Source organism: Stegastes partitus, unplaced genomic scaffold (genome assembly GCF_000690725.1).
Source record: "Stegastes partitus isolate 25-593 unplaced genomic scaffold, Stegastes_partitus-1.0.2 Scaffold1667, whole genome shotgun sequence".
NCBI lineage: Eukaryota > Metazoa > Chordata > Actinopteri > Pomacentridae > Stegastes > Stegastes partitus.
This window is the reverse complement of record NW_007579398.1, coordinates 23,209-49,096: the sequence shown is the minus strand read 5'-3', so window position 1 is coordinate 49,096 and position 25,888 is coordinate 23,209. Positions and strand designations below refer to the sequence as shown.

Here is a 25,888-nt window from a genome sequence, read left to right as displayed (position 1 = left end):
CTGTCTTTAATAGCACTTTCACAGTGTCACTATTTCTATCGCTCGCTCTCTGCCTTTGGCTCCGAATCTATTCCCTCAGATAGACGCACTCACATACCGTCCACGCACACACTCACTTGCACCGACACACAGGCTTGACAGATTTGTGGCACGGAGGACGGGGTTAGGAGTGTGCCTGCTGCTCTGGCTGATGTATGACTCATCTCCCCCATCTATTCCAGTGGGATGCAGAGATCCAGACCCCTACGCAATACATCAACCCACCCACCCACCACACTCACACAAAAACACACACCCACTTGTGTCATCATCACTTTAGAGGACATTACATTGACTTACAGGACGTTCACATCGTACAGATGTACCCGAACCACAACCACTGCTTGCTTAACTATAACCTACAGTCGTCCTGTACAGACATGCATCTTTATGTCTAAAAGATGCTGTAAAAGTGACAAAAATCCTTTTTAGACTTCTTATCTTGTTCCAGCAGGAGTCCAAACAAAAAGCCACAAATACTGAGATCCTTGTGCAGAGAATACAACTAAGTTTTTCTAACTGGCAAATGTTGCCGGCTATTAATCGACTTATTTCAGCCCTTGCCTGCCCCGTCCTTTTTAGTGTGAGCTTACAGTTGTCCTCAAATATATTCTACCCTTCCATTAAAGAAAAGGCAAAATTCACAATAGTCACTCAAATAACGAGAAACTGAAAAAAGTAATAATAAATACAAATTTTCTAAATTATAATTTAGTGAAATAAGACATTGCTTTTGAATTGTGGTTGAAAAGAATAATAAAAAAAAAAAACAAACGAAGCTTTCCTGGACAAATTAGAGCACTTTGCTGATGAGCAGTGGGCCAAATCAAAATACCTGTCAACAGGTGCAGAAGTGTGACTGAGAGTTACAGAGAACACTTGATTGCAGTGATTGGCTCAAAGGGTTGTTCAACAAAATGTTAGTTTACAGGTACCATCATGCGAGTTAGCTTTTTTATTTTTTAAATATTTCTGTTGAACCACAATTCAAAAACAATGTCATGACTTTCATTCAATTTTTATTTATTATTATTTTTAGTCAATTTCAATTTATTTCAGTGACAGCTGTTTTTTTTCTTCTTTAATGGGAGGGTATGAATAAATTTGAGGACGACTGCAAATCTAGTCTTCAGACTAAGAATCCATCATTTGTGTTACAGGAACAGAGCCAAGTTACACAATGTGTAAATGGATTCATATCTGCACAACAAGAGTGGTACAAGTATACAACATCATAGATACGTGAAAGGAAATACGCACACTTACACCTTCACCCTACAAGCAAAGAGGCGCTCTTGTTGAACACTGATGACAGGATACAGTTACCTCCACACATACACACACAGCATACTGTTACATTATGGCTGCAGCAATTACTAAAGCACACAGCATGTGACAAATCTTCCCTGCATTTCATGATCAATACTACTTTAGCACAGTTACCCTTGGCAGGAAAAACTGAGTTATCCACACTAGCAGCTATAATACAGGCAGAATGATGGAAATTATACACAGTAAGACAGTCGTTGCTGTTTTATCTCTAAACCAGAGGGACTATCAGTCACTTGCTTTAAAGTTTTGTTAACACAACAGAACTCCTCATTCTGAAGCTATTCTAACTTTACTGCAAGCACAGAGGCAGTGTTTTACATGAGTCTACATGAAAACAGTTGACTGTTATAGCAACTCGAGCTGCATGAAGCAGTTTTTTCATGATCAAAAAATGTGTTCATTATCCTACCTAATAATCAGGTCCTTGTTTGGAATATAAATCCCGAGGCGACATTAGTTTTGTACAACTAAGGCATCATAATAGCATACAATTGAGAAAGCAGCAAATGATCACACTGCAGAGACCAGAAGTAAGAAGTCTCTGGTATTTTCCCTTGAAAATGACAATTAACTATTACAATAGTCGCCAATTACCTTCCCTTTTCTGTTCATGGATTCATCAATCCATTGACTCCTCATTTAGCTGTAATAGTGAGCTCCTTTATAACATGCAGCCTCAGGTCTGATATCAGACGGTCAGCTTGACATTTATAAGCATAAACCTAATACAAAACTGACTTTTATAACAGCTGATTTTGAGGAGAAAGATTTGAGTTTGTAATCCAGAACAACTGAAAGCCTCACAATTAGGTGAGTCCTGTCATCAGCTTCTAGCATCTTGTCCGTTTGCAAATTGAACATACTCGACTTTAAATAGAAATTTGCATCGGAGCTAGGGCTGCACAACATATTGTTTCAGCATCAACATTGCGACGTGTGCATGTGCAATACTCACATCAAAGGAGCTGCGATGTGAAGTGAGGCGAATCACCCCAGACACATCATGCTACATGTTTACGCTGCTTGATAGGAAAGGAAAACTCACACAGGTCTCATTTTCCTCGACTAATCTACAAGAGAAGTCTGTCTGATAGAACACCATTTTCTCCAATTTAAGGGTTCTTGGATACATTTTACAAGACATATAAAGATATGCAGAGCGAAGAGCAGGAGAGGAATACTAAGAAAGGGTTGGTTGCAAAAAGAACTTCAGTAGTACACAAGGCAACATGACTAATTGGTTTAAACATTTAGATCTGCACACAAAGCTCTGCATGATGAGCTCAAAACCAGATGTGAATGCAAAATCCAAAGCAAAAAAACACTAGTTTGGATGCCTTTGTTAGTGTTAAACCATATGAGAAAGGCTCCAGATGTTGTTTTGAATTCTCTATGCAGACCTTACAAAATCACCCCAGTCATTTCCTCAATGATGAAGTAAAAAAAAAAATCCTGTATTTTCTTTTTATATTACAAAATACGTATCACAGTAAAAAAAAAAAAAAATTGTAATGTCACTTTTTCCCCTCAATATCATGCAGCCCAAACTGGAACAGTCCATGTCATGCACTCATACTCAAAGAGTGCACCAAAACTTGCATGTGTTTCTACTTATCATCAGCAAATTTTGCACTCACGTCCTCTTTTCACATTTTCTTAATTTGGGTGAGACGGCTGGAGGTCAACTGAAATAAATGAGTCACACACCAGAAATGATACACATTAGCTGTGGCGCACGCTCGAAGAGAATAAGACGGAAAATACAAAAAAAAAAGTGCTTTTTGAAAACAGTCTAATGTGATACGCATAAGCTAGGTAGGCCAAATTGAAAATAAAAAAAAGAGATATTCCATTACTGTAGGGGTTGATTATGGTGTTTGCAGCCCACAGGCTAAATGTAAGACCAGTTAAAGAATGGATGAATAAAATGTTATCGGGCTAATGGGCCAACTGAAATTACAATAACTGATAGAACCTGTTAGTGTTTAGTTTGTGAGCAGATGTATAAGTGCTGCATTAATGTGAGTTTGACTGAAAAAACCCACGCCTTTCCTTTGTATTCCTAATGATTATAGATGTGTTTGTGTATCTGTGCATGTCTTCCTTTGTATCTCTCTGCTTTTCATTGTTTACTTATTGTGCTTCCTCCATCTTTTTCCAAGCCATCTAATCCCATCCCACAATCAGCAGACTGTGAGGTGACAGAGGAGACATCGTTGTGATCGGTGTGTGTGCGTCTCTGTTTGTGTGCTGTACCAAACACAGGGTCTCTTTCTCCCAGAAATAGAGAATCGGATAGCTCGGCTGTCTGACAGCCTCTCTTGTCTCTGCGGTCCAAACACAGAAATGGAACAGATCTGATGAGATGTTCAAATGCCTGTATTTGTTCTCCCTGCTTTCTTCCTCTGTCTGATCGCGATATTTCTGTCACCCTTCTGTTCTCCTCTTCTTCAATGTCATTATCTCCTGAATCCTTTTTCTGTCTATCTGGTTTATAGTTATGATGAGTGTAGAATGTCAGTATGCTCAGTTTTTATTTATGTTCCAGGTTGCATACAACGGAATCGGGCCTGTTTTGGCATGTGAGGTGACTTTGGCCTGCTTGTCCTTAAAACATCTGTTAGTTGGGTAAAGACGGAAAGCCTTGTTTTTTGTGTGTGTGTGTGCATGGCGGTGTATTCCCCGGGGTTTTCGTGGTGTGTGCACCAGTCGATACTTCTGGCTGGTAAGTGAAGTCAGCCATTACTTCAACCTCACTGACTTTCTCTGCACTTGTGGTAGAGGACAAAAGAGATGAGTGGAAAAGAAGGAAACAGCGAGTACAATAGAATGCAAAAAGGTGCAACGAGAAGACACAATTTTCTATCAAATGTATATCATGTTTTATCAGGGAGGCTGGCCAACCACATAGCCAGAGCTACTAAATTGGGGAATCTAAACAGGTTAAGGAAAGTCGTTATTGGTAATCAGGATAATGAGGGCAATCAGTGCTTAAGGTGTTTGTCCAGATGATTTAAGCCTTTGTTAAGTGTGAGATTCAGGACTGTTGACACTGCTTTCTACAAGTAGTGTGTCAGAACCTAAACAGTCAAACCAAGACAAAAATCCACCATTATGTAGTTCTGATGATAAGCTAAGCTGGTCATTGTGGGCATTGAGAGTTGATGCTAAGCTACCAGATATCAAGGTAGTTTAGAGCTGCAATAGCGAGTCCTGCACCTCGACGGAAACAGCTCCATCATGGCTACAAGGAGAAATAACTAAAAAAAAAAGGTCTTCTGTGCAGTATGATATTAATTTCTTGCATTATTTATTTTGCAAAAAAAAAAAAAAACAACAACCCTGGAATTAAATTAGACAATATTTTCCAAGTGGCCCCAGGAGTTAAAAGTCATAGGAAAACATGGTGACTATACCCACAATATGTATTTTCCTATGAATATTTTAAATTTACTGTCATACTTGTCTCCTTTCTGCTCTGTTTAAACACGTCTATGAATTTTTGACATGTGGTCCCAGTTGAGTCACTAATGACCTCTCAGTTGTGCTGAAGAGCAGAGAATTTTTATTTAAAAAAAAAAAACAACAACTCTGAATCAGCAAATTATTTTTTAAACAAGACATGTAAAATAAAATGAGATATCACAGTTTTAAGGTTAACTTTTGGCTACTTGTGCGATGGAACTAAATGTCTTGCATGACTGGTACAAGAACTGTTGGACAGTTGAAGATGCAACAATTCTTTTTATTTTTACAGTTCCTGGCACGGACAAATAGTGTAATTCTGGTGATTTGGTTAACTAAAATAAAATTTGTCTTCAAGATAACAAGGCTTACAAACCTGCCTGCAGCTTTTGGGGTTCAACGGGTTAAATCCTAACATACATAAATGACAATGCAACAATTTTCATCTATATATTTAAAATGATCCTGTACATATTATAAGAAAAACATGGATGCAGCTGAAATCATGCACTGCACCACAGTCCCCCTGCAGGCCTCTGGCATTCTCTAGTGGACAAAATGTATCAGTACAGTCTCTTTTGGAAGAGAGTGAAATTGAATAATTTATTCATCCATCCATCCATCCATCATCTATACACCGCTTAATCCTCACTAGGGTCATGGGGGTCTGGAGTCTAGTCCCAGCTGACTTAGGGTGAAGGCAGAGGACACCCTGGACAGGTCACCAGACTATCACAGTTAGAGACAGACCAAGCACACTCACATTCACACCTATGGATAATTTAGAATCACCAATTAACCTCAGCATGTTTTTGGACCTTGTGGGAAGAAGCCGGAGAACCCGGAGAGAACCCACGCTGCACGGGGAGAACATGGAGACTCCACGCAGAAAGGTCCCGGGTGTCCACAACGGGACGCAAACCAGCGACCTTCTTGCTGCGAGGCAACAGTGCTAACCACTGATCCACCTTGCAGCCCCTAATTTATTCATATTTGTTTAATTTTTTAAACTTCTTTTCTTGATATGCTTTTACTATTTATTAATGTTAATTTGTGTATCTATTGGGTTGTAGGAGCGTTTAAAACAAGATTTTTATGTCTTAGTGTTTATCTTTGCATCAAATTATAGAAATATAACAGAATGAAGTCAAACTATTTGATATATAGGACAAAGATCAAAACATAGTCACACACAGTTTACCTCTTTATTTTTTAAATCTGTTGTAGCTCGGTAACCCAGGATGGTTCGAATGACATATTCTTTAATGACTAGAATCTTGAGCTTTCTGCTGCTAAGAGCTAACTTGAAGCATGATAGGGTAAGCTTAGAGGGGTAAGCACATTCGAGACAAGCAGTATATAAAATATCAGTGCCTGTACATGTTGTACATTGTGAACTGTTTTGGAAAAAATGCAACTGTGAGCAGAGAAAGTTCAGACGAGGTGACAAACTCACCGTAGACTTTTCCCAAGAACAGCGTCTTGACCAGGTTGAACTGTGTGTCTGAGGCCTCTGGGAGGTTGTAGCTGACTGGAGGGTAATGATCCAACTGAGTCCAGATAGAGAGCGATAGAGACAGAGAGAGGGAGAGATGGGGAGATAATATATTAGCATCTGCATTTTAAAGGGAGTCGAAAACTCCTGACCACAGCATTTTCGAAAGACCCAGGGTAAGATCTGCATCAGCACATTAAGCAAAGTGCACAAGATGATGAAGAAAAGATGGTAATTCATTGCTGTCAGGCAACACGGAGGCACAACACAGCATAATCACAAGCTCGATGGCTCCCTCTTGTGATTGTCAAGCGTCAGGGAAGCTCCAAACAGACCAGTGAAGGGAATTCATCGAATCATTGGCGGTGATTTTCATGAGTCAGAATCAGTTTGGCAACAGAACTGAACAACTAGATAGAGCAGCTAGATAATCTGGACTGAGCAGGACTTCCAGACACATAGTCTCTTCCGTACTTGTTTTAATGTAATATATTCAGCTATATGTGCCATGTATTATTATTATTTTTTTCATTAATCTTTTTAAATTGGAAATACAATAATGGGCAGATAAGATATTGCACAAATTTTACCCCCTTTTTTTCTTAATAGTAAAATAAATCCAGGGTCCTCAAAATGGGCCCAAACAACCAGAATAATAGAACATTGTCTCTGACAGCAATAATAACAGAATGCTATGCAACATTAAATAAATCAACACACATTAAGAAAAAAAAAAACGTATAACGAGTATATACAGAGGTATATGCAGCCAAAATCTATAGAGACAGAAATAAATAAATAAATAAATCTATAAATAAAATAAACCTGAAATAAGTCTTAAGTACAGGTGAGTAACAATAAAGTACAGTAAATTAGATGACATAAATGTGGTAAAGGGACATCTAGAAGGTAAATGAAACCAAATTGAAATAAGGGGAAAAAAAGAAAAAAAGGGGACAGAAGGAGTGCCATGTATTGTTAATGTCAAGTCATGAAATACCATTTATCATATACCAAATATACTGTTAAGGGTTTAGATGGCATCCCCAAACAATGAATAATATTTGAGTTGTAAAAATGACTCAAAACCAGAAAATGTGTCGTCATCTGCAAAAATCCACTTGTGTTGCATCTTTTTTTTCATCCTCATCCGTGAACAAGGATCTACTGCACAGGGAGTAATGTCTATCAGTCTACAGTGCATCGAATGTATGGGATCCATTCCAAAACACTTGACACCATCGTGGTTGTTCACAAACCACATGATGAAAGAAAACTTCTTATCTGTAAAGCTGTTATTTTAGTCCCCCTCCTCTTTTGTTTAGCCAAGCTACTCGTGGCTGAAAGCAAACCGAAAAGGGATTTTCCACAAAGATCCCGCAAAAAAAAAAAAAAGGCTCTTCATCAGCATTTGAGATAAATGATCACACAGTAATTAACAACACGCCATTTCTAATGTCTGCGGTGGGTTCAAAGCTTTTCCCAAGAACTTAAAACGGGCAGAGAGAGAGGGAGAGAGAACAAGCATCATGTTTACAAAGGAGAGCACCAGTGGAGATGTGGGAGCAGAGAGGGTGATGGAGGGAGGGAATACACGACTTTAATATCCCTGCAACATAATTAACTTGTTATTGCTGTTTCAGTGAAGTTTCTAATTAGCTTGAAGGCTGCAGCCGGTGCTATTGACAAGAATAATTTCAACCCCACAAATTGGTTTCTGTGTGTTCTTGAAATAAAAGATCTTTCCGTCTTTCTTGTCTCTCAGCCCACAGGAGAACCGTATCTCGGCGTACAGCGGTCCGCCGAAAGCGCGCCCATGGGCCGGGCCGGAGGAGGAGGGGAGGTTGATTGAAAACAATGACTTTTGTTACCGCGTGTTTTACTGGAAATTTGTCCTATTGATGTGCTGAATAGCTGTCATGGCCTGTTAGCTGGGAGCGGAGCTGGACTGTCACTAAAGGGCCGAGATTAATGTGTGTGTGTAGTAGCTCTTGTTTACAGTTTTGAATCAGTAGAGTCCTCCCGTACAGAAAATTCTCTCAACCCACTTCCCCTCCAGACTCTTTTTTCTCCCTCTCTCTCTCTCTCTCTCTTTCAACACACACACACACAGCATATCCTAATTTGATTCTTTCCAAAAGCCTGGTCTCGGCGGAGCATTGTGTGGGTTTTGTTTTCCACGGTGACTGGAGGGTGGGATAATGGGGCACAATTAAATTGCGCTCAGCTTATTTACTTTTATCTGAGAAAACAAATTGGCTGCACAACCAGGGAGGGCGGTTTGAGTCTTGAAACCCCACAAAAAAAAAAAAAAAAAAAGGAGGTCCACAGAGGGAGACAGCCAGGGAAGAAACCTCATTTTACCAAACTTTGTCAATTACAACCGCAGTTACTGGGATCCTTTTCCTTGTTCTTTTTTTTTTTAACGCTGCAACATTTAGGCAACACACTTCTCTCCTTTAAGTGCTGCTGGTGCCTCTTTGGTTACATAAAGCTGACATAAGCAAAGTAATCAGGGGTAGGACAAAGAGAAAATTAACAATGGGTGAAATCCATTTCCTTAACTACGTGCTCAAAAAGAATCTAATTTAGCCAATGTGCCGAACTCATTTAGAGTACAGTGAGAGCGTCTTACTTTGGCACATCGCTTTCCTTAATGATATCTGAGGGATGAAAACACTCCCATCACAGATTTAACACCGGGCGAGCTAAGTGCAAACAAGAGTAGATTTTATTGTTCCCTCGAATAAATACTTTACCGTTATTTTCAAGTGAACTACCGAATTATCGCCGCTGAACCGACCACAGCAGCAACTGGTGGACAGGGGAGGAGGGGAGGCGACAGAGATGAAATGACTGACGCCTGAAGGGACACCTCGCTTTCATCTCCACACGCTCGCAGTGTGAGAGAAAGAGAAAGTCAGAGAGATGGCGAGATGGGAACTTATTTTAATCTCGCCTTGGCGTGCCTTTGATAGCGCAGGAACCTAACGAGACCTCACAGGCTGCTCAAAAACACTCACTCCCATGCCTGTGCGTGCGTTTCAGCAGGTTTTTGAGCTGCAAATCTTTGCCTTCAAGAAAGGATTCTAAAGGGGTTAGGTAATCTAAATGCATCAAAGTGGCCTTTGTTGCCATATTTTTTTGGGGTCTACTATCAAAAGGCTGTTTCTTTCAATCCCCTCTTCTTTCTCTTTTGCTCTAATCTGTCTTTTTCCTCTCTGGCTAGCCTTTGTCTTACCACTTGTTCTCAGCAGCGTCTTTAAACTAAACAGTAGCTTGTCTAAATGCCTTTAAGATTTGCAGCCCTGATAACGGAGAAGCGGGACCTCTGCAGCCCGAGGTAAACAGTCCACTGCTTCTTACACTCTGGAAATTGAATTTGATCCGCTGGCAGGCCCACCAGCATAACTGACTTTTATTGCATCTGACTCATATCTCTGCCTCTCACTCATTCTGTTGTCTCGGATGAAAACAGCAGCAACAAGGCCCTTTGATGAGCATGTAGGCAAAAATAACAATAGGCTGGTTACGTTTTAAATGCTGATGCACGTAATGACAAAATTGGCATTTGAGGCTTTAATGCATAATGCAATAATCTGTGATCGGATTTCAGTCTGAGGAATTTGCAAGTGTACATTCCAGGACAGTGCCATTCAGCTGAAACATTCAACAGCAGTTATTGAACATCTCAGCATTTGTGTTTATATTATATACGAGTGATGACATGTCAAAGAACTTCCTTAAGGCCCGAATCTCTAAGTAACTGTCAGACTATAGAAACTAGTCTGGTGTACTGGAGGTTCTTAAACTAATATTTAAAACATTTAAATAAAGAAGTAGGAATAACAAAGTGAAAAACCAGAACACTGACATTAGGAACAGACTGATTGTCGGCCAGGCTGATTATTATGGCCGATATTTGGCATTTTCACGATTATCGGTATCAGTATTTTTATGGACCGATTATTGATGAATTAAATGGTCCGATGCAGCCTCCTCTCTCTGTTGGCTCAGAAATGTCTCTCAACCAGAGACACAACTCACACCAAATGAACAAAAAAACACTTGCTGGTGCCACAAACCAGGAAATCAGCGTCTCTCTCATTGTGGCTAAGGCTATGCTAACAGCTAGCGGCTGCGTTAAAAAGCAGCCACAGTTGAACCTGGAGCAGAGTCTGAAAAACAATCATTAACCATTAGGTGTCAATTAAAAACAGTCACACTGGGGTCCTTAAGGACAAAAACATCCACATCAAAAACAATGCCAGAAAAACATATATTAATATTATTTTTTTAACTTTCAGTAACTTATCTCTTTTGATCTACATCAGTCATATTTATGAAATATTCATTCATTTTTAGGATTTTAACCCTTTCAATGCCAGTTTGAACACATGATGTCAACAAACAAAACAAAAATAGGAAAAATTATTTATTTTCCATATATTAAGTGGAAAATTCTTTTTTGTTTATCACATCCTGGGATGTGTCAGTGATTAACAACAACACTGATTCATCAAAATCATCAAAAAACACACCACAAAATTATATATACTACTACTACTGTTCTCTACTTTCAATGGCTCATTTTGTTTCACCAGCACTAGTCCTGCTTATAATTACCAAATACTCATTAATTTTTTAAAAAGGTTTTTAACCCTTTCAAAGCCAGTTTGTTGACATTTTGTCATTGTTGTTTTTTTAATGAAAAAAAAGAAAAGAAAAGAAAAATCAGTTATTTTCTATATAATAAGTGCCAAAGCAAAAATTATTATCTTGATTATTGCAGGCTGGCAAGTGTCAATGATTAACATTGATTCTGATGCATTATCATTTTTAATGCAGTGTAACATCTTAAAAAAAAAAAAAAAAGGACCTCAAGGACAAAAATGGCCCCTCAGAAACCCACTATAACTGCTATTTTTGATCCTTCTGCCATTACATCATGAAATCATGCATTCTATGTTATTAGGCGTTCATTCAAACTTGTCATTTTTACTGTCTTCCACTAGATTGTGTCATTTTTCCACATTTGGCCGATGAAGCGAATCCAGCCTTTATTTGTTTTGTGGCTTCCTGCTACATTATAGAGCACTGCAGGCCAGCGGAAAAAATGTTTACAACTTAAATGGTTTGTGGCTGTTGGTAAGGGTGTCACAGTGTGGTGTGTAAGTGTGTAATGAAAAATGTTCATGTGTGTGTGTATGTGTGTGACAGAACAGTGAAAGATTTAGAAAACAGGGAGGAGCAGCAGACGTAACTGTAGGAGACAAACGGATCAATCTCAGTCGATCCCACATAAACTGAGGAGAGCATCCTAATTGAATCCCTCCTATTTCTATTTTAAATGTTCAGTTACAGTCAGTGTTACTAATGAAGAAGCGACAGGTTCTCTGCTTTTACATGCTGTTAGTACATTACATGGAAAGTGTATTGGATCCAAATATCAGTCATCTGTCTTTCTTGATTGCCAATAATCAGGAACTTATTATAAAATTAAGTTTTGTGATCCCTATTTAGTTATGATTTTTATTTTATAGTGCTTGTGCACATATAAGCAGTCATACGATCCACTGTTATGATACAAATATCAATTAAAGCCACCCTGAGACTGAATTTGAACATTCCGTGGCTCATCAAAGTGCTCAGGAGATGTACACAGAGATCTTTATCAGGGATTCTCTGAACTCAACTGAACACATCTGACACTTTTAACAGTAGAACAGCTCACTGGTGACTGATAGCACCGCTGACAGCTCACTTGTGATGCACAGGTACTTTAAATTCATCACTGAGATGAACTCACTTTAACGGCAAGTAACAGAAACAATCATGATCTCATCACTATGGGGTTAATAACAGGGTACCGACCTAAAAATGTAATGCTTTCGTATGCTGGTTTTGTACTGAAATGAGCATATCAGCTTGGGCTAGCAGCGGAATATAACAGTGAACTGAACCCAGAGAGAATCCCTGCTGAATGCTGCAGCAATTTGAAGTGCATCTGAATTGATGTGACCACTTAGCATAGGAAAAAAGAGAATGAACTACACAGTGAGTATCGGTGCCCTAGAGTGCAGTCTCTTTTCCTTCCCAGTGTGCCGAGGGGCATGCCAAGTACACTTTGGGTGGGATCAGAAAGAATACATTACAATACATTATAGGGAGGTGTGGCCGGTCACATTCATTACTTTCATCCCCTTTAAACACAGGGCAAAGTGATAGTTTGGAAATCCTGCGGAGAGTTTGTCTCAGAAGAAATTGTTGTTGCACGAGACGTGCAGAGGTTCGAAATATGAAGACTGCAGATCAAACTGCACATTCAGCTACCTGCAGTGCGAGGCTTTATTGGCATCTGCATTGAAATAAAACGCTTTCGCTTCTACGTACGCTGTAGGAGGCAGACTGACAACCCCCGTTAGTGCTGTCTCCTTACTACCTAGTCATGCTCAGTATTTTCTTTTTGCTGTTGTTATCCTCCTGAGCAGAATATGTCCTGTTCCTCACTTCTCATTAGTGTGAGTTATAGTCATGGTCGCCTGCTAAAAGTAAATAAACTACTACTAAAAACCCTCGAGGTTATGTGAGAAATCAGGGGGTGGGAAGTATGGAGAGATAGGAGGAGAGTATTGGAGTGGACAGATGAATTAGACTGAATAATGCTGATTTTTTTACTTCTTCTTTTTTAGTGTAGCAGTGTGAAGCTTTTGTAGCGAGTCAACCTGACAGAATCTGACTCGTGCACGCGTGTCTGTTGGTATGCATGTCCACATCTGTTTACTCGTGGATATTAAGCACATGTTTGTACCTTGAAAAGAGCCCCGAGGCGATAAGGCAACATGAAAAGTTTTTGCTCATCAAAGTTATCTTCGTTAGCACACCTCCTGGCTCTACTTTTCAATCCCTATCTATAAATTTCATCTATTTTTCTCTCTCCATCTCTCCCCCACAGTTCCCTTGCTAATGTCTTTTTTTTTTTTTCTTAAGTCCAAATTACCACATCATGCCCACCAGTGTTCATCTTCGCTCTTAACACGCTTTAATGTTTAAGTTTTGAATCATTAAAGCATTAAAAAATAATAAAAAAACAACTCAAAAGATTGTTATTTAGAGTAGAGCCTGGGCATCTCTGAAGTGCTAAACTGGGAATACACACTTGGCAGTTAATAGTTCAGTCACACGCACTGAACACTGGGATGAACATCAATATCTCCAATCCAGACACAACCGAGCCAGACACAAGCAGTGAAATCACAGCGTGTGCACGTATGCATGCGCGCGTGCGTCTGACTGATGAGCAAAGGATCTTACAGTTGCTCCAATCACTTTCTGCGCCAGTAAAAAAGGGATGTGTTACGCTGAAGCACTCCCATCGGAGTGATCAGCGACTGCAGGATGTGATTTGCTCCGAAAATGAGGACGATTTCCATTGGATGTTTCGGTTTAATTTTCTTGCTGTCTGAATTTTTCACTGTAGGGTGTGAGCGTCGGTGATGAGATTCCAGGATGGATGTGCGTGCGGTGAAAGACATCCTTTCTCCCAGAGGTCTGCGGACTTAGGTAGAAGAGGAGATGCAATGATTAGAGGCTTGCGAGAGTGTTGTGATATATTGTTGCCTGCATCTAATTTCACGTAATGAAAGCAGCGCTGAAAACACTTCACTTGGTCCGAGGAGACGGTCGCATCTTCTCTGACATCAAAAGCCTAAGCTCAATATTCATATTTAATTGTTTCACTCATTTCCTTTTTGCCCACATGATCTAAAAGTGTTAAGTTAAACCTCCTGCAAACATATTGATCACATTCATATTATATGTTCCTGGAAATGGGCTGCAAGGTACTTGGTGGGTAGCACTGTTGCCTCGCAACAAGGTACAAGGTACGCAGGTTTGCGTCCTAGTGAGGACACCTGGGATCTATCTATGTGGAGTTTGCATGTTCTCCCCGCGCAGCGTGGGTTCTCTCTGGGTTCTCCGGCTTCCTCCCACACAGTCTAAAAACATGTTGAGGTCAATTGGTGATTCTAAATTGTCCGTAGGTGTGAATGTGAGTGTGCTTGGTCTGTCTCTAACTGTGATAGACTGGTGACCTGTCCAGGGTGTCCTCTGCCTTCGCCCTAAGTCAGCTGGGATAGACTCCAGCCCCCCCGTGACCCCAGTGAGGATAAAGTGGTGTATAGATAATGGATGGATTGATGTTCCTGGAAATACAGCAATTAAGTGCATTATCTCAACAAAGCCTCTCTTCATGCTCTATAGCTGCTTGTTTTCTTAACTTTGTGCAGTTGTGTGCTGAAAAAGCACCATTACATTCCCTCAATTAAATCACTGTTGCTTCACATAACTACAAGTATTTATTGTATTCATACCATGAATGTAATGATAGAGTAGAAAGGATGAAAGTCCACCGCTGGAGAATGAACAGACAATGAACATAGTTCTGAATGTAAGCAAACTGCTGGAAAATTGCTGCATGTTTTATACAAAGTTACACACAGAAGCTCTGTTCAGCTATTTCTCAGAGAGGAAATGAGTCAATTCAGTGTCAATTTAATGTTATAACTCCTTATGGCCACTAGAGGGTAGATGGTCTCCTCATGAGTGACTCAGGCTTTGTATCTAAGAAATATAAATATGCTCACTGTGTAAAATAGCTGAACTATAGAGATGTAAATCAAATTTTTAGAGTATGTAACACTTACAAAGCACAAGTGTCACTCTACAAATTCACAGTACACGATGTGCAAATATAGTATTTAAATTTCTAAATTCGACAGAAGGCCATGCATACAGAAATTTCTTGCTCACATCAAGAATCCAAATTTTTTACTCTTTCTCTTTTTGGATCTTATTTTAAAAGACAAGCCCCAAACTATTCATGCAAATACAAATGTATTCAGATCTGGATGCAATCAACCAGTAGCTTTTACAAGTGGTTGCCATCCATTTAGAGTCCTCTTTGAACTCGCAGCCTGCAGCCAAATTTGAGCATCTCAGCCCAGAACAAAGTCTGTAATAGTTTAGCTGAATTCTCACTCCATCCCTGACAGCTACCGACTAAAGCTCGGCTGTATTGATCTGCACTAAGCTGTTCGGCTGCACAGAAAAACACTCAAGAGCACAAAAAAACACACACACACAATGCAGATACACACACAAAAGCGTGAACACATGCCGTGCACACACACACACACACACACACACAGTCTCTCCTGAACTGTATCACATACCCTTAAATATTTGCACACAAGCAGCGGCGATAACACGACCGCATACACTCATGCAAACGCACACGGATCGATGCACTTTCTGTTGCTATACTTAGGCTGTCTACTGGAAGTAGATTAACAGTGGCAAAGGACAAGCAGTTTCATCACAGCAGAAGACAGAACAGGACACTGCACTCCCCTCTGACTTATTGGAAAAAACGAGCTAACGCTGGCTGGGCTTGTGTGATTGTGTACTTGTGAGCGAGCATATATATATATATGTGTGTGTGTGTGTGAGTTTTTTGATGATCCCTGTGCTTCGTGCTTTCCTGTAAGTGGGATCTTGAAGTTGAAGGTTAAGCCTTGTTTTGAGAGTAAAGCCTAGAAACGATGTGCTGCAGAGTGTGTTTGTGTGTTTGTACCTGGATGCTGATGCTTCTGTTGAGACGGGACATGTTGATGCTATGCGGCTGTCCATTGGCCAGGTTGCGTTGGTCCACATCGATAGCAAATGGCTCCCTCAGACCGCCCAGGTTGTACCGCACCTGCAGTGAACCTGAACGCACACAGGGCAGCGGTTTAAACCTGCGTTATTGTGTTTGATTGTGTGCATAAATTCTGATACACTAGATGGCGCTGTCAATTTCTGTCAATGACGGCCTTTAGATGTGCTGCACTCCTCACTAATGAGCAACAGTAAATCGTCTGCGTACGCGTGTGGATCTTACCGTTCTCTCTTAACACCACCGCCAGATAGTCCTGCGTCTTGGAGCTGACATACATCAGAATAGCCGGAGCGTTGGACGTGCTGAAACTAAAGGCCACGTCCTCCTTTGTTAGATTCGCTTCATACGGCGTCAGCTGGTGCGTCACAACCTTCGCGTCCTTACTGGCTCCTGCAACTGCTTCGGGCATGAAGTTGTACTTGATCAGAGTTCCCGCTTCAAAGAAACCCCCGACATCTGAGTGTGAGAAAAAAACAACTCAAATTAAAAAAATATTAATCCACATCCAAAATAGAATGCAAGCTGCAGCATGTGTGCCTAAAAAGTTGAGCAAGTAGGGAAAATACAGCAAGAAAGAAATAAACCTTCCATCAAAAGCGAGTCACAGGGAGCCACACGCAATCTCATACGTGCAACGACACAACAGGGTAGATGTATTATCTGGCCAGAAGGGAATAACACACACATAAATATGGCTGTGTTCAGAAGGTGTAGTAAGAGGGTGTTAAATTGCTCTGCTCCAGCATCTAAAAACCAAACAATACACTGTTTACCAGCACATTAACAAACCTAATGGCATATTTCAACCATTCCAGGAGGCTTATTGATTCTCCTAATCAAATGTTGAGAAGAAGCGACCTTATTTTTCTATAACCTACTTTCTGTTATGCAGCTTGTGTTTATGCGCGTGCACCATGTCTCAGTTAAAAAGGAGATAAAGGCATAATGCGCGTGAAATTACAGAGAATAGATTCAGGGGAAGCAGGGAGAATCAGATTGTGTGAATGTGTGTGTTAATGCAATGGAATATGCCTTTACATGTTCCCTCTGTGGTAGCAGAAATGTGTAACTACACTCCCTTACAAGTGCAGAATTCCAAGCGAACACATTTATGTATCTTATTTAAAGCTTCACTTCACCCATCGTCTCCCACCGGACGCAGTACAATAAATACTTCAAGCTACTTAAATTTAATAGAGGGCTTATTACTAGAAAATGGGCAAATTCTCTGACTGGTATTGTCGTACAGGCGAACCCTCGCCTTCGTTCAGGTACACCACAATTTTATCCTTTATTCTGCTGAGCACTGATATAGTTTCAAGCCTCAGAAGTCTGGAGAGACCCATTTTATCAATTGTTTTGTATTAACCAGGCAGAGCGCTTTGAAAGGGTCTGCTTCTTGCTTGGTTTTTTCTGATGCGGCTGTACTGTTCGCTGCCAATTCGTGCTGCTGGGTGTTGACTGAATAAGAGCTCGTGCCCTCTTTGTCCTGAGTATGGACAGATGGTCAGATCACCACCAGGATTAAATCAGATAAAGTGTAATATTTCTGTTGGTGAAGGAAGCTTGACAGAATTCGTTAGATTAGTTAGGAAATAGCATGTGAATAAACAAACAACGAAACAGATTCATGTGGAATAAATCAAAGAAAATAAAGTTTTCTCTTTAAATCACACATGAATGACTTTAATGTCGTATGTTAGATAAGATAAGATAAGATAAGATAAGATAAGATAAGATAAGATAAGATCTGCCTTTATTAACCCCACAATGGGGAAATTTGCAGTGTTACATCATATGCATACTGACAATAAAAGGATTCTGATTGTCACTGATTGAGGCAGAGTGCAGCATGCAGAGGGCAGGGAGACAGCACTGCTCATTCATGGCGAAGCATCAAAGTTCAGAGGGCCACGAAAACAATGTTTGACGAAAACTCACCATTTTTTGGTATGAGTCATCATCAACATCTAAAGGCTCACAACAATTGAGGTCAATACGGTTAACTGGCTAAAAATAGCACATAAAAGTGTAAAACATGTTCTTTCCTATTGCCAGCAGGTGGCGCTACGACTGTGAATGGATATTGGCATATGGATTTCATCTGGGCAGGACTGTGATCAAGTATGTAAAGTTTGAGGCAGATTGGAGCATGTACAGGGTAGTTAGACATCCTTCCTTTTTGATGCCGAATGACCACAAATCAGAAGGCCGTCACGGCCGCACCCTTCAACGAAATGCAGAGCTTTTGATAATTTTTTACCTTCAAGGTGTACTCTACATGCTACCCGAATTTCAGCGCTCTGTGACTTACCGCCCAGGAGGAGTTTGCTCAGGGTGGCGAAACGAACAATCCAAAATGGCGGACTTCCTGTTAGGTTAGGTGAATGGCCACTGCTGGCTTTTTTCTGTGTCCAGATGTGCTGCATATGTTTACCAAATCTCATGGATGTAGGTGAAACCTGCTGCCTGTAGTAGATGTTACAAATGTAAAACTAATGCAGGGGGTGCTATGGAGCCATTTTGACACATGTGCTAACGACCAAAAAACATTTTCGCCAGTCCTGATGTGTGTGCAATTTTTTGTTTAGGCCCACAACAACGCGTTAGTTTTGTGCAGAGAATAATAATTCCTTGCATTAAAATCGGGTCCTATTACAATAGGGTCCTATGCACTGTAGTTCTCAGGCCCTAACAAGGAAATACAACATGTACTGGTGATTCTTTCATATGCGGAAATTCAAATTTTTGCACAGACATTGCACATCTGGATGCAGAAAATAACGATATTTCACATATGCGGATAAACAATGATATGGCACAGTTTCTTGTATATGTATAAGAAACTGACATTGTGCAGAGTTTTGTACAAAATATTCATAATGCACTGGTTTGATGATGTTGCTCCAGAGTGAAATATGACAGTTTTTCTATGTGTGGTCTACTGGGAGCGGTGCTGGTTGTACAGTCTGACAGCAGCAGGAAGGAAGGACCAGTGGTATGTTTTCGACACATACTAACGGTGAGGCAGCCTGTCACTGTAAACATGACATCTCTATTTGGAAGACGGTTCAGACAAACAAACAATACATTTTACTGTCAATCCTCGGCAAATGTGTGTTTTAATATGTTTTATTTATGAACATACATACAAACTATATTCATCGTTAGCTTGCAGCTTTAATGTGCTTTTCAGTAAGTAGGAAATATCAGATTGTGCTACCATATTTCATTCTGTTTGGTCATTGCTGTTATATGTTTGTGAACCATAATTAAAGCCTATCTCATTGATTAAACTCCTAAAAACTCATCTCTGTGTATCCGATTGACATATTTAGCAGTTATTTCCCCCCATCATAATAGCCCTCTGGTGCCTTAAAATAGCTCATATGCAACTTTACACCATCGCTTCATCTCGAATGTGCAGATCTTTGAAGTCCCCACGTCCCAGTGAGTACGGAGGCATTAGTGATCACTCACGCCTCCCTACTCACTGCAGCTCAAGCACACCAGCCGGCTCAAACCCTGATACTATGCTGCACTATGACAAGTTGTATTGTTGGTGTAACTCAGCTACATATGTTAGAGCTGGATGGCTTGCTACGTATGAAACCTCATGACGAGTCTTCCAGCATATAAAAGCACCATATGGAGATGTCAGATCAGTCATATTCAACCCTATTCTAGACTTTTGGGGTCTTTTGGACACCAGACCATTTGGTTTAGTTGACAGGTATTGTTTTTTAATGATTGAAGATGTTTTTTAAATATAAAAAAAGGGACATTTGTCATGCATTTGAAACCAAAAATATGTCAACGTATCAGAATTTTTTTTTTTTTAACATAGTATAAAAGTCCATAATGAATACCAACAAATATTTTGCACATATTCTTTCTTGGGGTCCAATGGATCCCAAAAGAACTTCTACGTATGGCAACATGAAAGTCCTGAATAGGGTTACTACTGCATAATTTAATCATCACTTGAAAGGTGTCATACTAACAAGCTAACATGAGATTCCTCAGTTCACCAGCCACATGTGGCAATTAGTAGGTGTAAATAATTATAGCCAACTCGATCTTCTTTGTGTGGTGACCCTGTTAAACCTGCTACATGATGTGTTAATCTTCACGCGATGAACGCTTATTATAAGTTAGTTGGTAAGTTCCAATTTACGGAGAGCTTGTGCAAGTGTCCTCATTCTTGCTATTATCTCAAGTTAAAAAGCTAAACATTCCTCCATTTTTCTTTTATTCATACAAACTGTAGATTATTTGGGGGCTTATGTGTTGTTTGCTTCGGCTTTTTTTTTATTGTTGGCGGAAAAAAAAAAAAAAAAGACTAACTCGCTGCCCAGAGCTTCTGCAGCAACACATACAATTATCTAGAAGGATATGAGGGAATGAGAAAAGCTCCATAGCAGGAGCTCTGCATATGTGTGTAATTTATGTCAGTGTGTGAAGAAGTTGTGGAAAGGGAATTTGTGCAAGCATGCACAGGTATTTTTTGTATTTTTTTTTGTGAGTTTCTGTGTGTGCATGTGTTCATTTATATGTATGTACATGTGCACACTGGCTCCATGTGACCCTCAAGGGCAGAAAAAGCAAAAGAAAGAGAGTGTATAATAATACTGCAGGGTCCCCTGAGCAGTGTGTAAATATGGATACAATGGAAATGCACTATGCAATTATGGCTGACTTCATGCATTTTTCACTCGCTGGGAGGATGGAGAGAGAGAGTGGTGGATTAAAGAGAGGGAAGGGGAAGAAATTTGGAAAAGAACAGAGAAAATAGGAAAGGGGCAATTGAGAGAGAAAGGAGAAAATAAGAGGGCCTCGGAAAAAAATGAGGAGGAAGAATAGGTAGACACAACAGGAGGGGGTGTACACTGGGAGCAAAAAAGAAAAAAAAAAGACCAAAGAGAAGGACAGGAGAGAAACAACGAGTGAAAGGAGAAGCAAAAAGTACAGTAGAGCGATGGAAAAAAAAGAAACATGGAGTAAAAGAAACAGACAACGAAGGGAAAAGTCACATGTCATGCATAAAAACAAACAGTCACAAGGGTGAGCTCTCTCCCTTTATTTTCCTTTTCTCTGACACACACACACACACACACACACACACACACACGCGCATAGAGACAGTAATCTTTATTCTCTAAATCCTGAAATGCCTGATTGGTTATGACAGAATTCAGAGGAGGTCTTTTCATGTCTTACACCAGCGTATCACCACACACTGTCACCCCTCTTCCACGCCACACACACACACACTCGCGCCGAGACACACACTCTGCTTTTCTGTCATCTTGTCACCCCCCTGCCAAGAGCACAGGGGAAAAACACCATTCGACTTTAGGAAACAAATTAATTCACGTGTCGGGGATCAACTCTCTGACTGCGAGCTAGCAGAAAGCCTCTGACAGCACTGCCGCTCCTCTCCCTGGAGTATTTTACCAAAACTTGTTTGGGGAAGTCGAACTTTAATTGTGTATCTAATGAATCCCTGTGAAACAAACATGACGCTTTAGCGATGGCGCGGTAGCAGAGCCACAGTGTGACACTTCTTGTCTGTGATCTTCAAAAAACCTAAAGCTACCCACCTCTTACTGAAGTCACTTTTATTTTATTTATTTATTTATTTTTAACTTGATCTCTCAGCTCTGCATTTGCACAGCATCAGCATTCAGCGCCTGCACTCTAAAAGTCAGGGAGAATTGGTGGGTAAGCACAATATCACTCTCAATCGATGCCTTTTATCATAAGCCCAAACACATTCAACACCGACAGCTCCAAAGTGAATGGGAAGTGAGGACAATCACAAAGCGCGACAAAAATCACAGTGGGTTGTCAGGCAATGAAGCTCATTGAAACCTAACGACTCCAGAGGTAATCCTGATGCTGTTTGACTCTGGGCTTTGTGAACTAAAAGAGGGACTACAAATGATGACATCTTTGCCAAATCCGCCCGTAAAAGCCATCGGACGAGTGTTAGCCAAGAGATTACGGCTCAGCGTGCCAGAGAGGTAGTTTGGTAGGTTTAAAGAAGGTCCTTTTGGATACCTTAGAAAGTTAGAAAAAAAAGTACAGGGGAAATGGAACCAAAATGGCATAAAAAATACCTCAAAACCCCTACAGGGAAAAATTGCTTTGTCTTGAAATTGAAGTTTGGAAGATGCATTTTCCTAAATTGCTTCTTACCTTTTGTGCAGAATGGGCCGTCGTAGGCAGTTTCGGTGCAGTCACACAAGTAGCCGTTGTACCTCTCCACGCACTTTCCTCCATTCCGGCAGTACATCCCGAAGCTCGTACAGTGGCCTTGGCAGCCGGGCTTGACCCCGGGTGTGACTTCGGCCCTCTCTTCCAGATCGAGGGTGATCCCATTCATTCGTAAGGCCCTGATGCAGCCGAGGAACCCCCTCTGTCCCCCCGCAGCACCTGAGGAGGGAGGCGTAAGAGAGAGGAGACATCAGTGTAGCGAGGGTGCGTCGGAATGGGAGACAAGAAAAACAAATAAAGAGAAGGAAGGGAGGACAAATGGAAGTCAGGGTCACGGAAGTCGTTCTAAATGCAAGAGGCTCTGTTTTAATCTGTTTTTAGAAACGTTAATATCCTAATGCCTGGAGGAAGGCGCTGATGTCACGTTAATCGTTCTGACTGTGACGCCGCTCTTGAAACAACCTTCAACTCGTTTGATTTCTTCACTAATTAGAGTCAGCCTAATGAACACTGTGTCTTAATGAACACTTCGTGAGCGCACGCGTGCAAATGGACGCACGTAAACTACATACTACAGCCCGACGCACGCATTTAGTAGCATCAAACCACACACGGCGCACCTGATTTGAATGAGTCAATACAGGCATTAATGCTTAGCCTTGGGGTGTCGATAGCCATTCCTCTAAAGTGCTTCCATCGTCATTCTGGCCTTGCACCATTACAGTCTAACTACCCATTAACTTGGACAAAGTAGGGGTGTTAAATAGATTAATGTGCACCTAAATGACTATAGCAATAAACACACTCATAAACATACACCCACAGGTATAGATTCAAACGTACACATACAGAGGCTGGTTACACCGTATGGATAAACGTATACGCTCATGTGCACTATTATTAACAAGAGCCGAGGGGCATTTTAGTTATTAAAACCTTTTAATTGCATCCTTTTGCTTACAGAAACGTGTCCATTCGAGATGACATTTAAAGGAGATTTCTCTTACAGTTTCCGACCTTCTTCCTCCACACAGGTACAATATAGATATACTGAGATTACTCATAAATGGAGGTTCTCTCTTGGAAATACATCATTCGCATTTCAGGATGCAGCTGGGCTTTCACGTGCTTCCTTCCCTTTTCTAGTTAGACTTTTAGTAGACCTCTTAATTAATCTATTTTGTACCGCTGATTGGCTGGAGGTTTCAGCCACCTGTTTACTCAGGTTTAAATCAGTCTCTGATTAAACGGACAGCAGGCTCTGAGGCCTGCCGAGACCGGGGCGGACACGTACACACACACACACACACACACACGCGCACACACACAGGTACATACAGCTTCACTCACTAATGCTGTGTAATAGAGCCTGACTGATAGTGAATGGAGTCAGTATTGGCTCATCACAGATACAGTTATGTGAAAACGTATGTACAACTGGAAATTGTTGGCTTTTTGTTCTGTTTTTTTAGCCACATTTGGAAAAGCAAACATTTAATCTCCTTTGAAACAGTGGCCATATAGTAAATGTGACGTATTCAAGCAAAACGCCTAAAACTGTCATTTAAATAAGCAAAAAAACTACAATCTGCAATCAGAAAGAAATCGCAGAAATTTGGCCCCCATGTGAGGTAACCAGGAAAGAACGGACCTGACAGCAGCACTGTACAGTTTTGTCAGTGAACAGACAGGTGAAGACCAAGTCTTTTGGAATAATGTTCTCTGGACAGTTGAATCAAAGCCAGACTTGTGAGGACACAGTAACAGCAGATATTTTGGCACAGACCAAAGACAGCTTTTCAGGAGAAGAGCCTCACCCCAGCTGTGAAGCACGATGGTGGAAATGTTATGGTTCGGGGGGAAATTTTGCATCGAAGAGTGGGCAAGAAATTCAGCAAGCCAATTTCAGAGACTGTTGGACAATTATGCAAAACGCCTACAAGAAGTTATTTCTGTTCTGGCCAAGGGTGTATTTAACTTTTCACAGAACTTTGAACACAAATATCTAATAATATCTCTTTAAAAAAGGTAATTTCATTCAGATTTACCACTTTTATCTGTTGGCAATGTTTCACAAAAAGATTACATTTAAGTACAAAAAACATCCAACAATTTCTATGTATTTACGCTGTATATCTATTTTGGTGGCACCTTATTGGTAAAAGGATTTTTCGATATATAAATAAATGATTGAAAAAGCAAATTTTGCTGGTGTTTGTGTTCAAATTTACCACAAAAATCCAACAAATTCCATTTATCGACACGCTGGCGGTGAATTAAACAGTTTATAGATTTTCCTTTTCATGCATGAGGTCCAAGTTTCCTAATTAAAGTGAATATAATTTGTCTTGTGTCTATCCAGTTGCCATAATTGTTGTGTTTTAATATACACTTTGATGATTAAGCTCAATCACTACATTACTGTATATAATGTTATATTAACACAAAACGTCTGCACAGTTATCTTTTGTTGCAACCAATTTCGAGGGACCTTTGCCAAAAATGTTCACGTTAGTTACGTTTAATTGGCTGCTAAATCATTACCAACAGCTTATTTTTCTTGAATATCATTTTAAGTATTGGTCAGGCTCTGGAATACACACATGTAATGACACACAATCGCATCAACACACGACTGCACAGGAATACTGACACAGAACATCAGATACATTAGCAGCAATAAGAATGAGACACACACATAGCATGTATATGCACCTATTTGTCTGAGAGTGTAAAGTGTGCGTGTCGAGGGAACGCTACCCTTTAACGATGTGCTAATGGGAAAACATTTCATATTCATTAGGATGTTCACAGCGGGCACGTACATGTGACATGAAACAGCCACATTCCTAATTAAAAGAAAACCAACGCGTGAACTTCTGGCTTTCAGTGAGGTTGTGCTGGTGTCGATTCCACATGTACCGAGAAAAGATGTTCACTAATGAATAAACATGCAGCGTGCACTTGTATACCGCAAAGCCAGTTGACTTAAATTATGAATGGCAGTATGTACTGTAGGTAAAGTTCTGCTGCCAGCCTGATCCAACCATTAGGATAAATTTCCAATTTACACAAACAGGCTGCATATCTGCCGCGCCGCTCTTCTTCCATTATCTTCGTATAAGCGGGTTAATAGAATGGCGGTCTGTCTATTTCTGTCTGCTTGTCTGTTTGCTGTTCAACATTAACGAGATCTTCAGCACAGAGCTTCCCCCCAATCTGTGTTTATTGGGGATGCATTTTCAATTTGTGTTGGTTGTTGACGGGTAGTTTGATTCATAGGGTCCAAATGTCATTTCAAAAGCTTGTCTAAGCCACTGGCATTTCCACGCGGCGTCATCATAGAAGTTCTATATTACTAGCCAGATGCTTTACATCTGTTGGGTTATAGCAGTGTTTTTCTTCAACTACCTCTCTTAAAGGTTGATAATGGGCTTGCTTCTTAAGAATCCCTGCATGGAAAACATTTTTGCCTATTGAAATAAACTACCATCTGCTGCAATTCATCACACCTATATGTTAATGCAGTCGAAAGCAGCATAAAAACACGAGCAGTTCAGAAGATGAATGCCGGCTGAACTTTAATCGCCGTCGATGTGGAGCTGCGATAGAAGCACATG

General features: G+C 40.4%; 1 protein-coding gene across 1 annotated transcript in view; it reads right to left on the bottom strand.

Annotated features, from left to right (window-relative positions):
* LOC103371899 (contactin-associated protein-like 2) overlaps positions 1-25,888 on the bottom strand; it is a gene marked incomplete at its 5' end in the record, with an annotated part of 49,544 nt that overhangs the window by 12,394 nt on the left and 11,262 nt on the right. The window contains 4 exons of the mRNA XM_008301375.1: positions 6,293-6,386; positions 15,966-16,099; positions 16,272-16,505; positions 22,251-22,487. Coding sequence (XP_008299597.1) covers positions 6,293-6,386; positions 15,966-16,099; positions 16,272-16,505; positions 22,251-22,487 — 699 coding nt within the window. The remainder of the gene's footprint in view (positions 1-6,292; positions 6,387-15,965; positions 16,100-16,271; positions 16,506-22,250; positions 22,488-25,888) is intronic.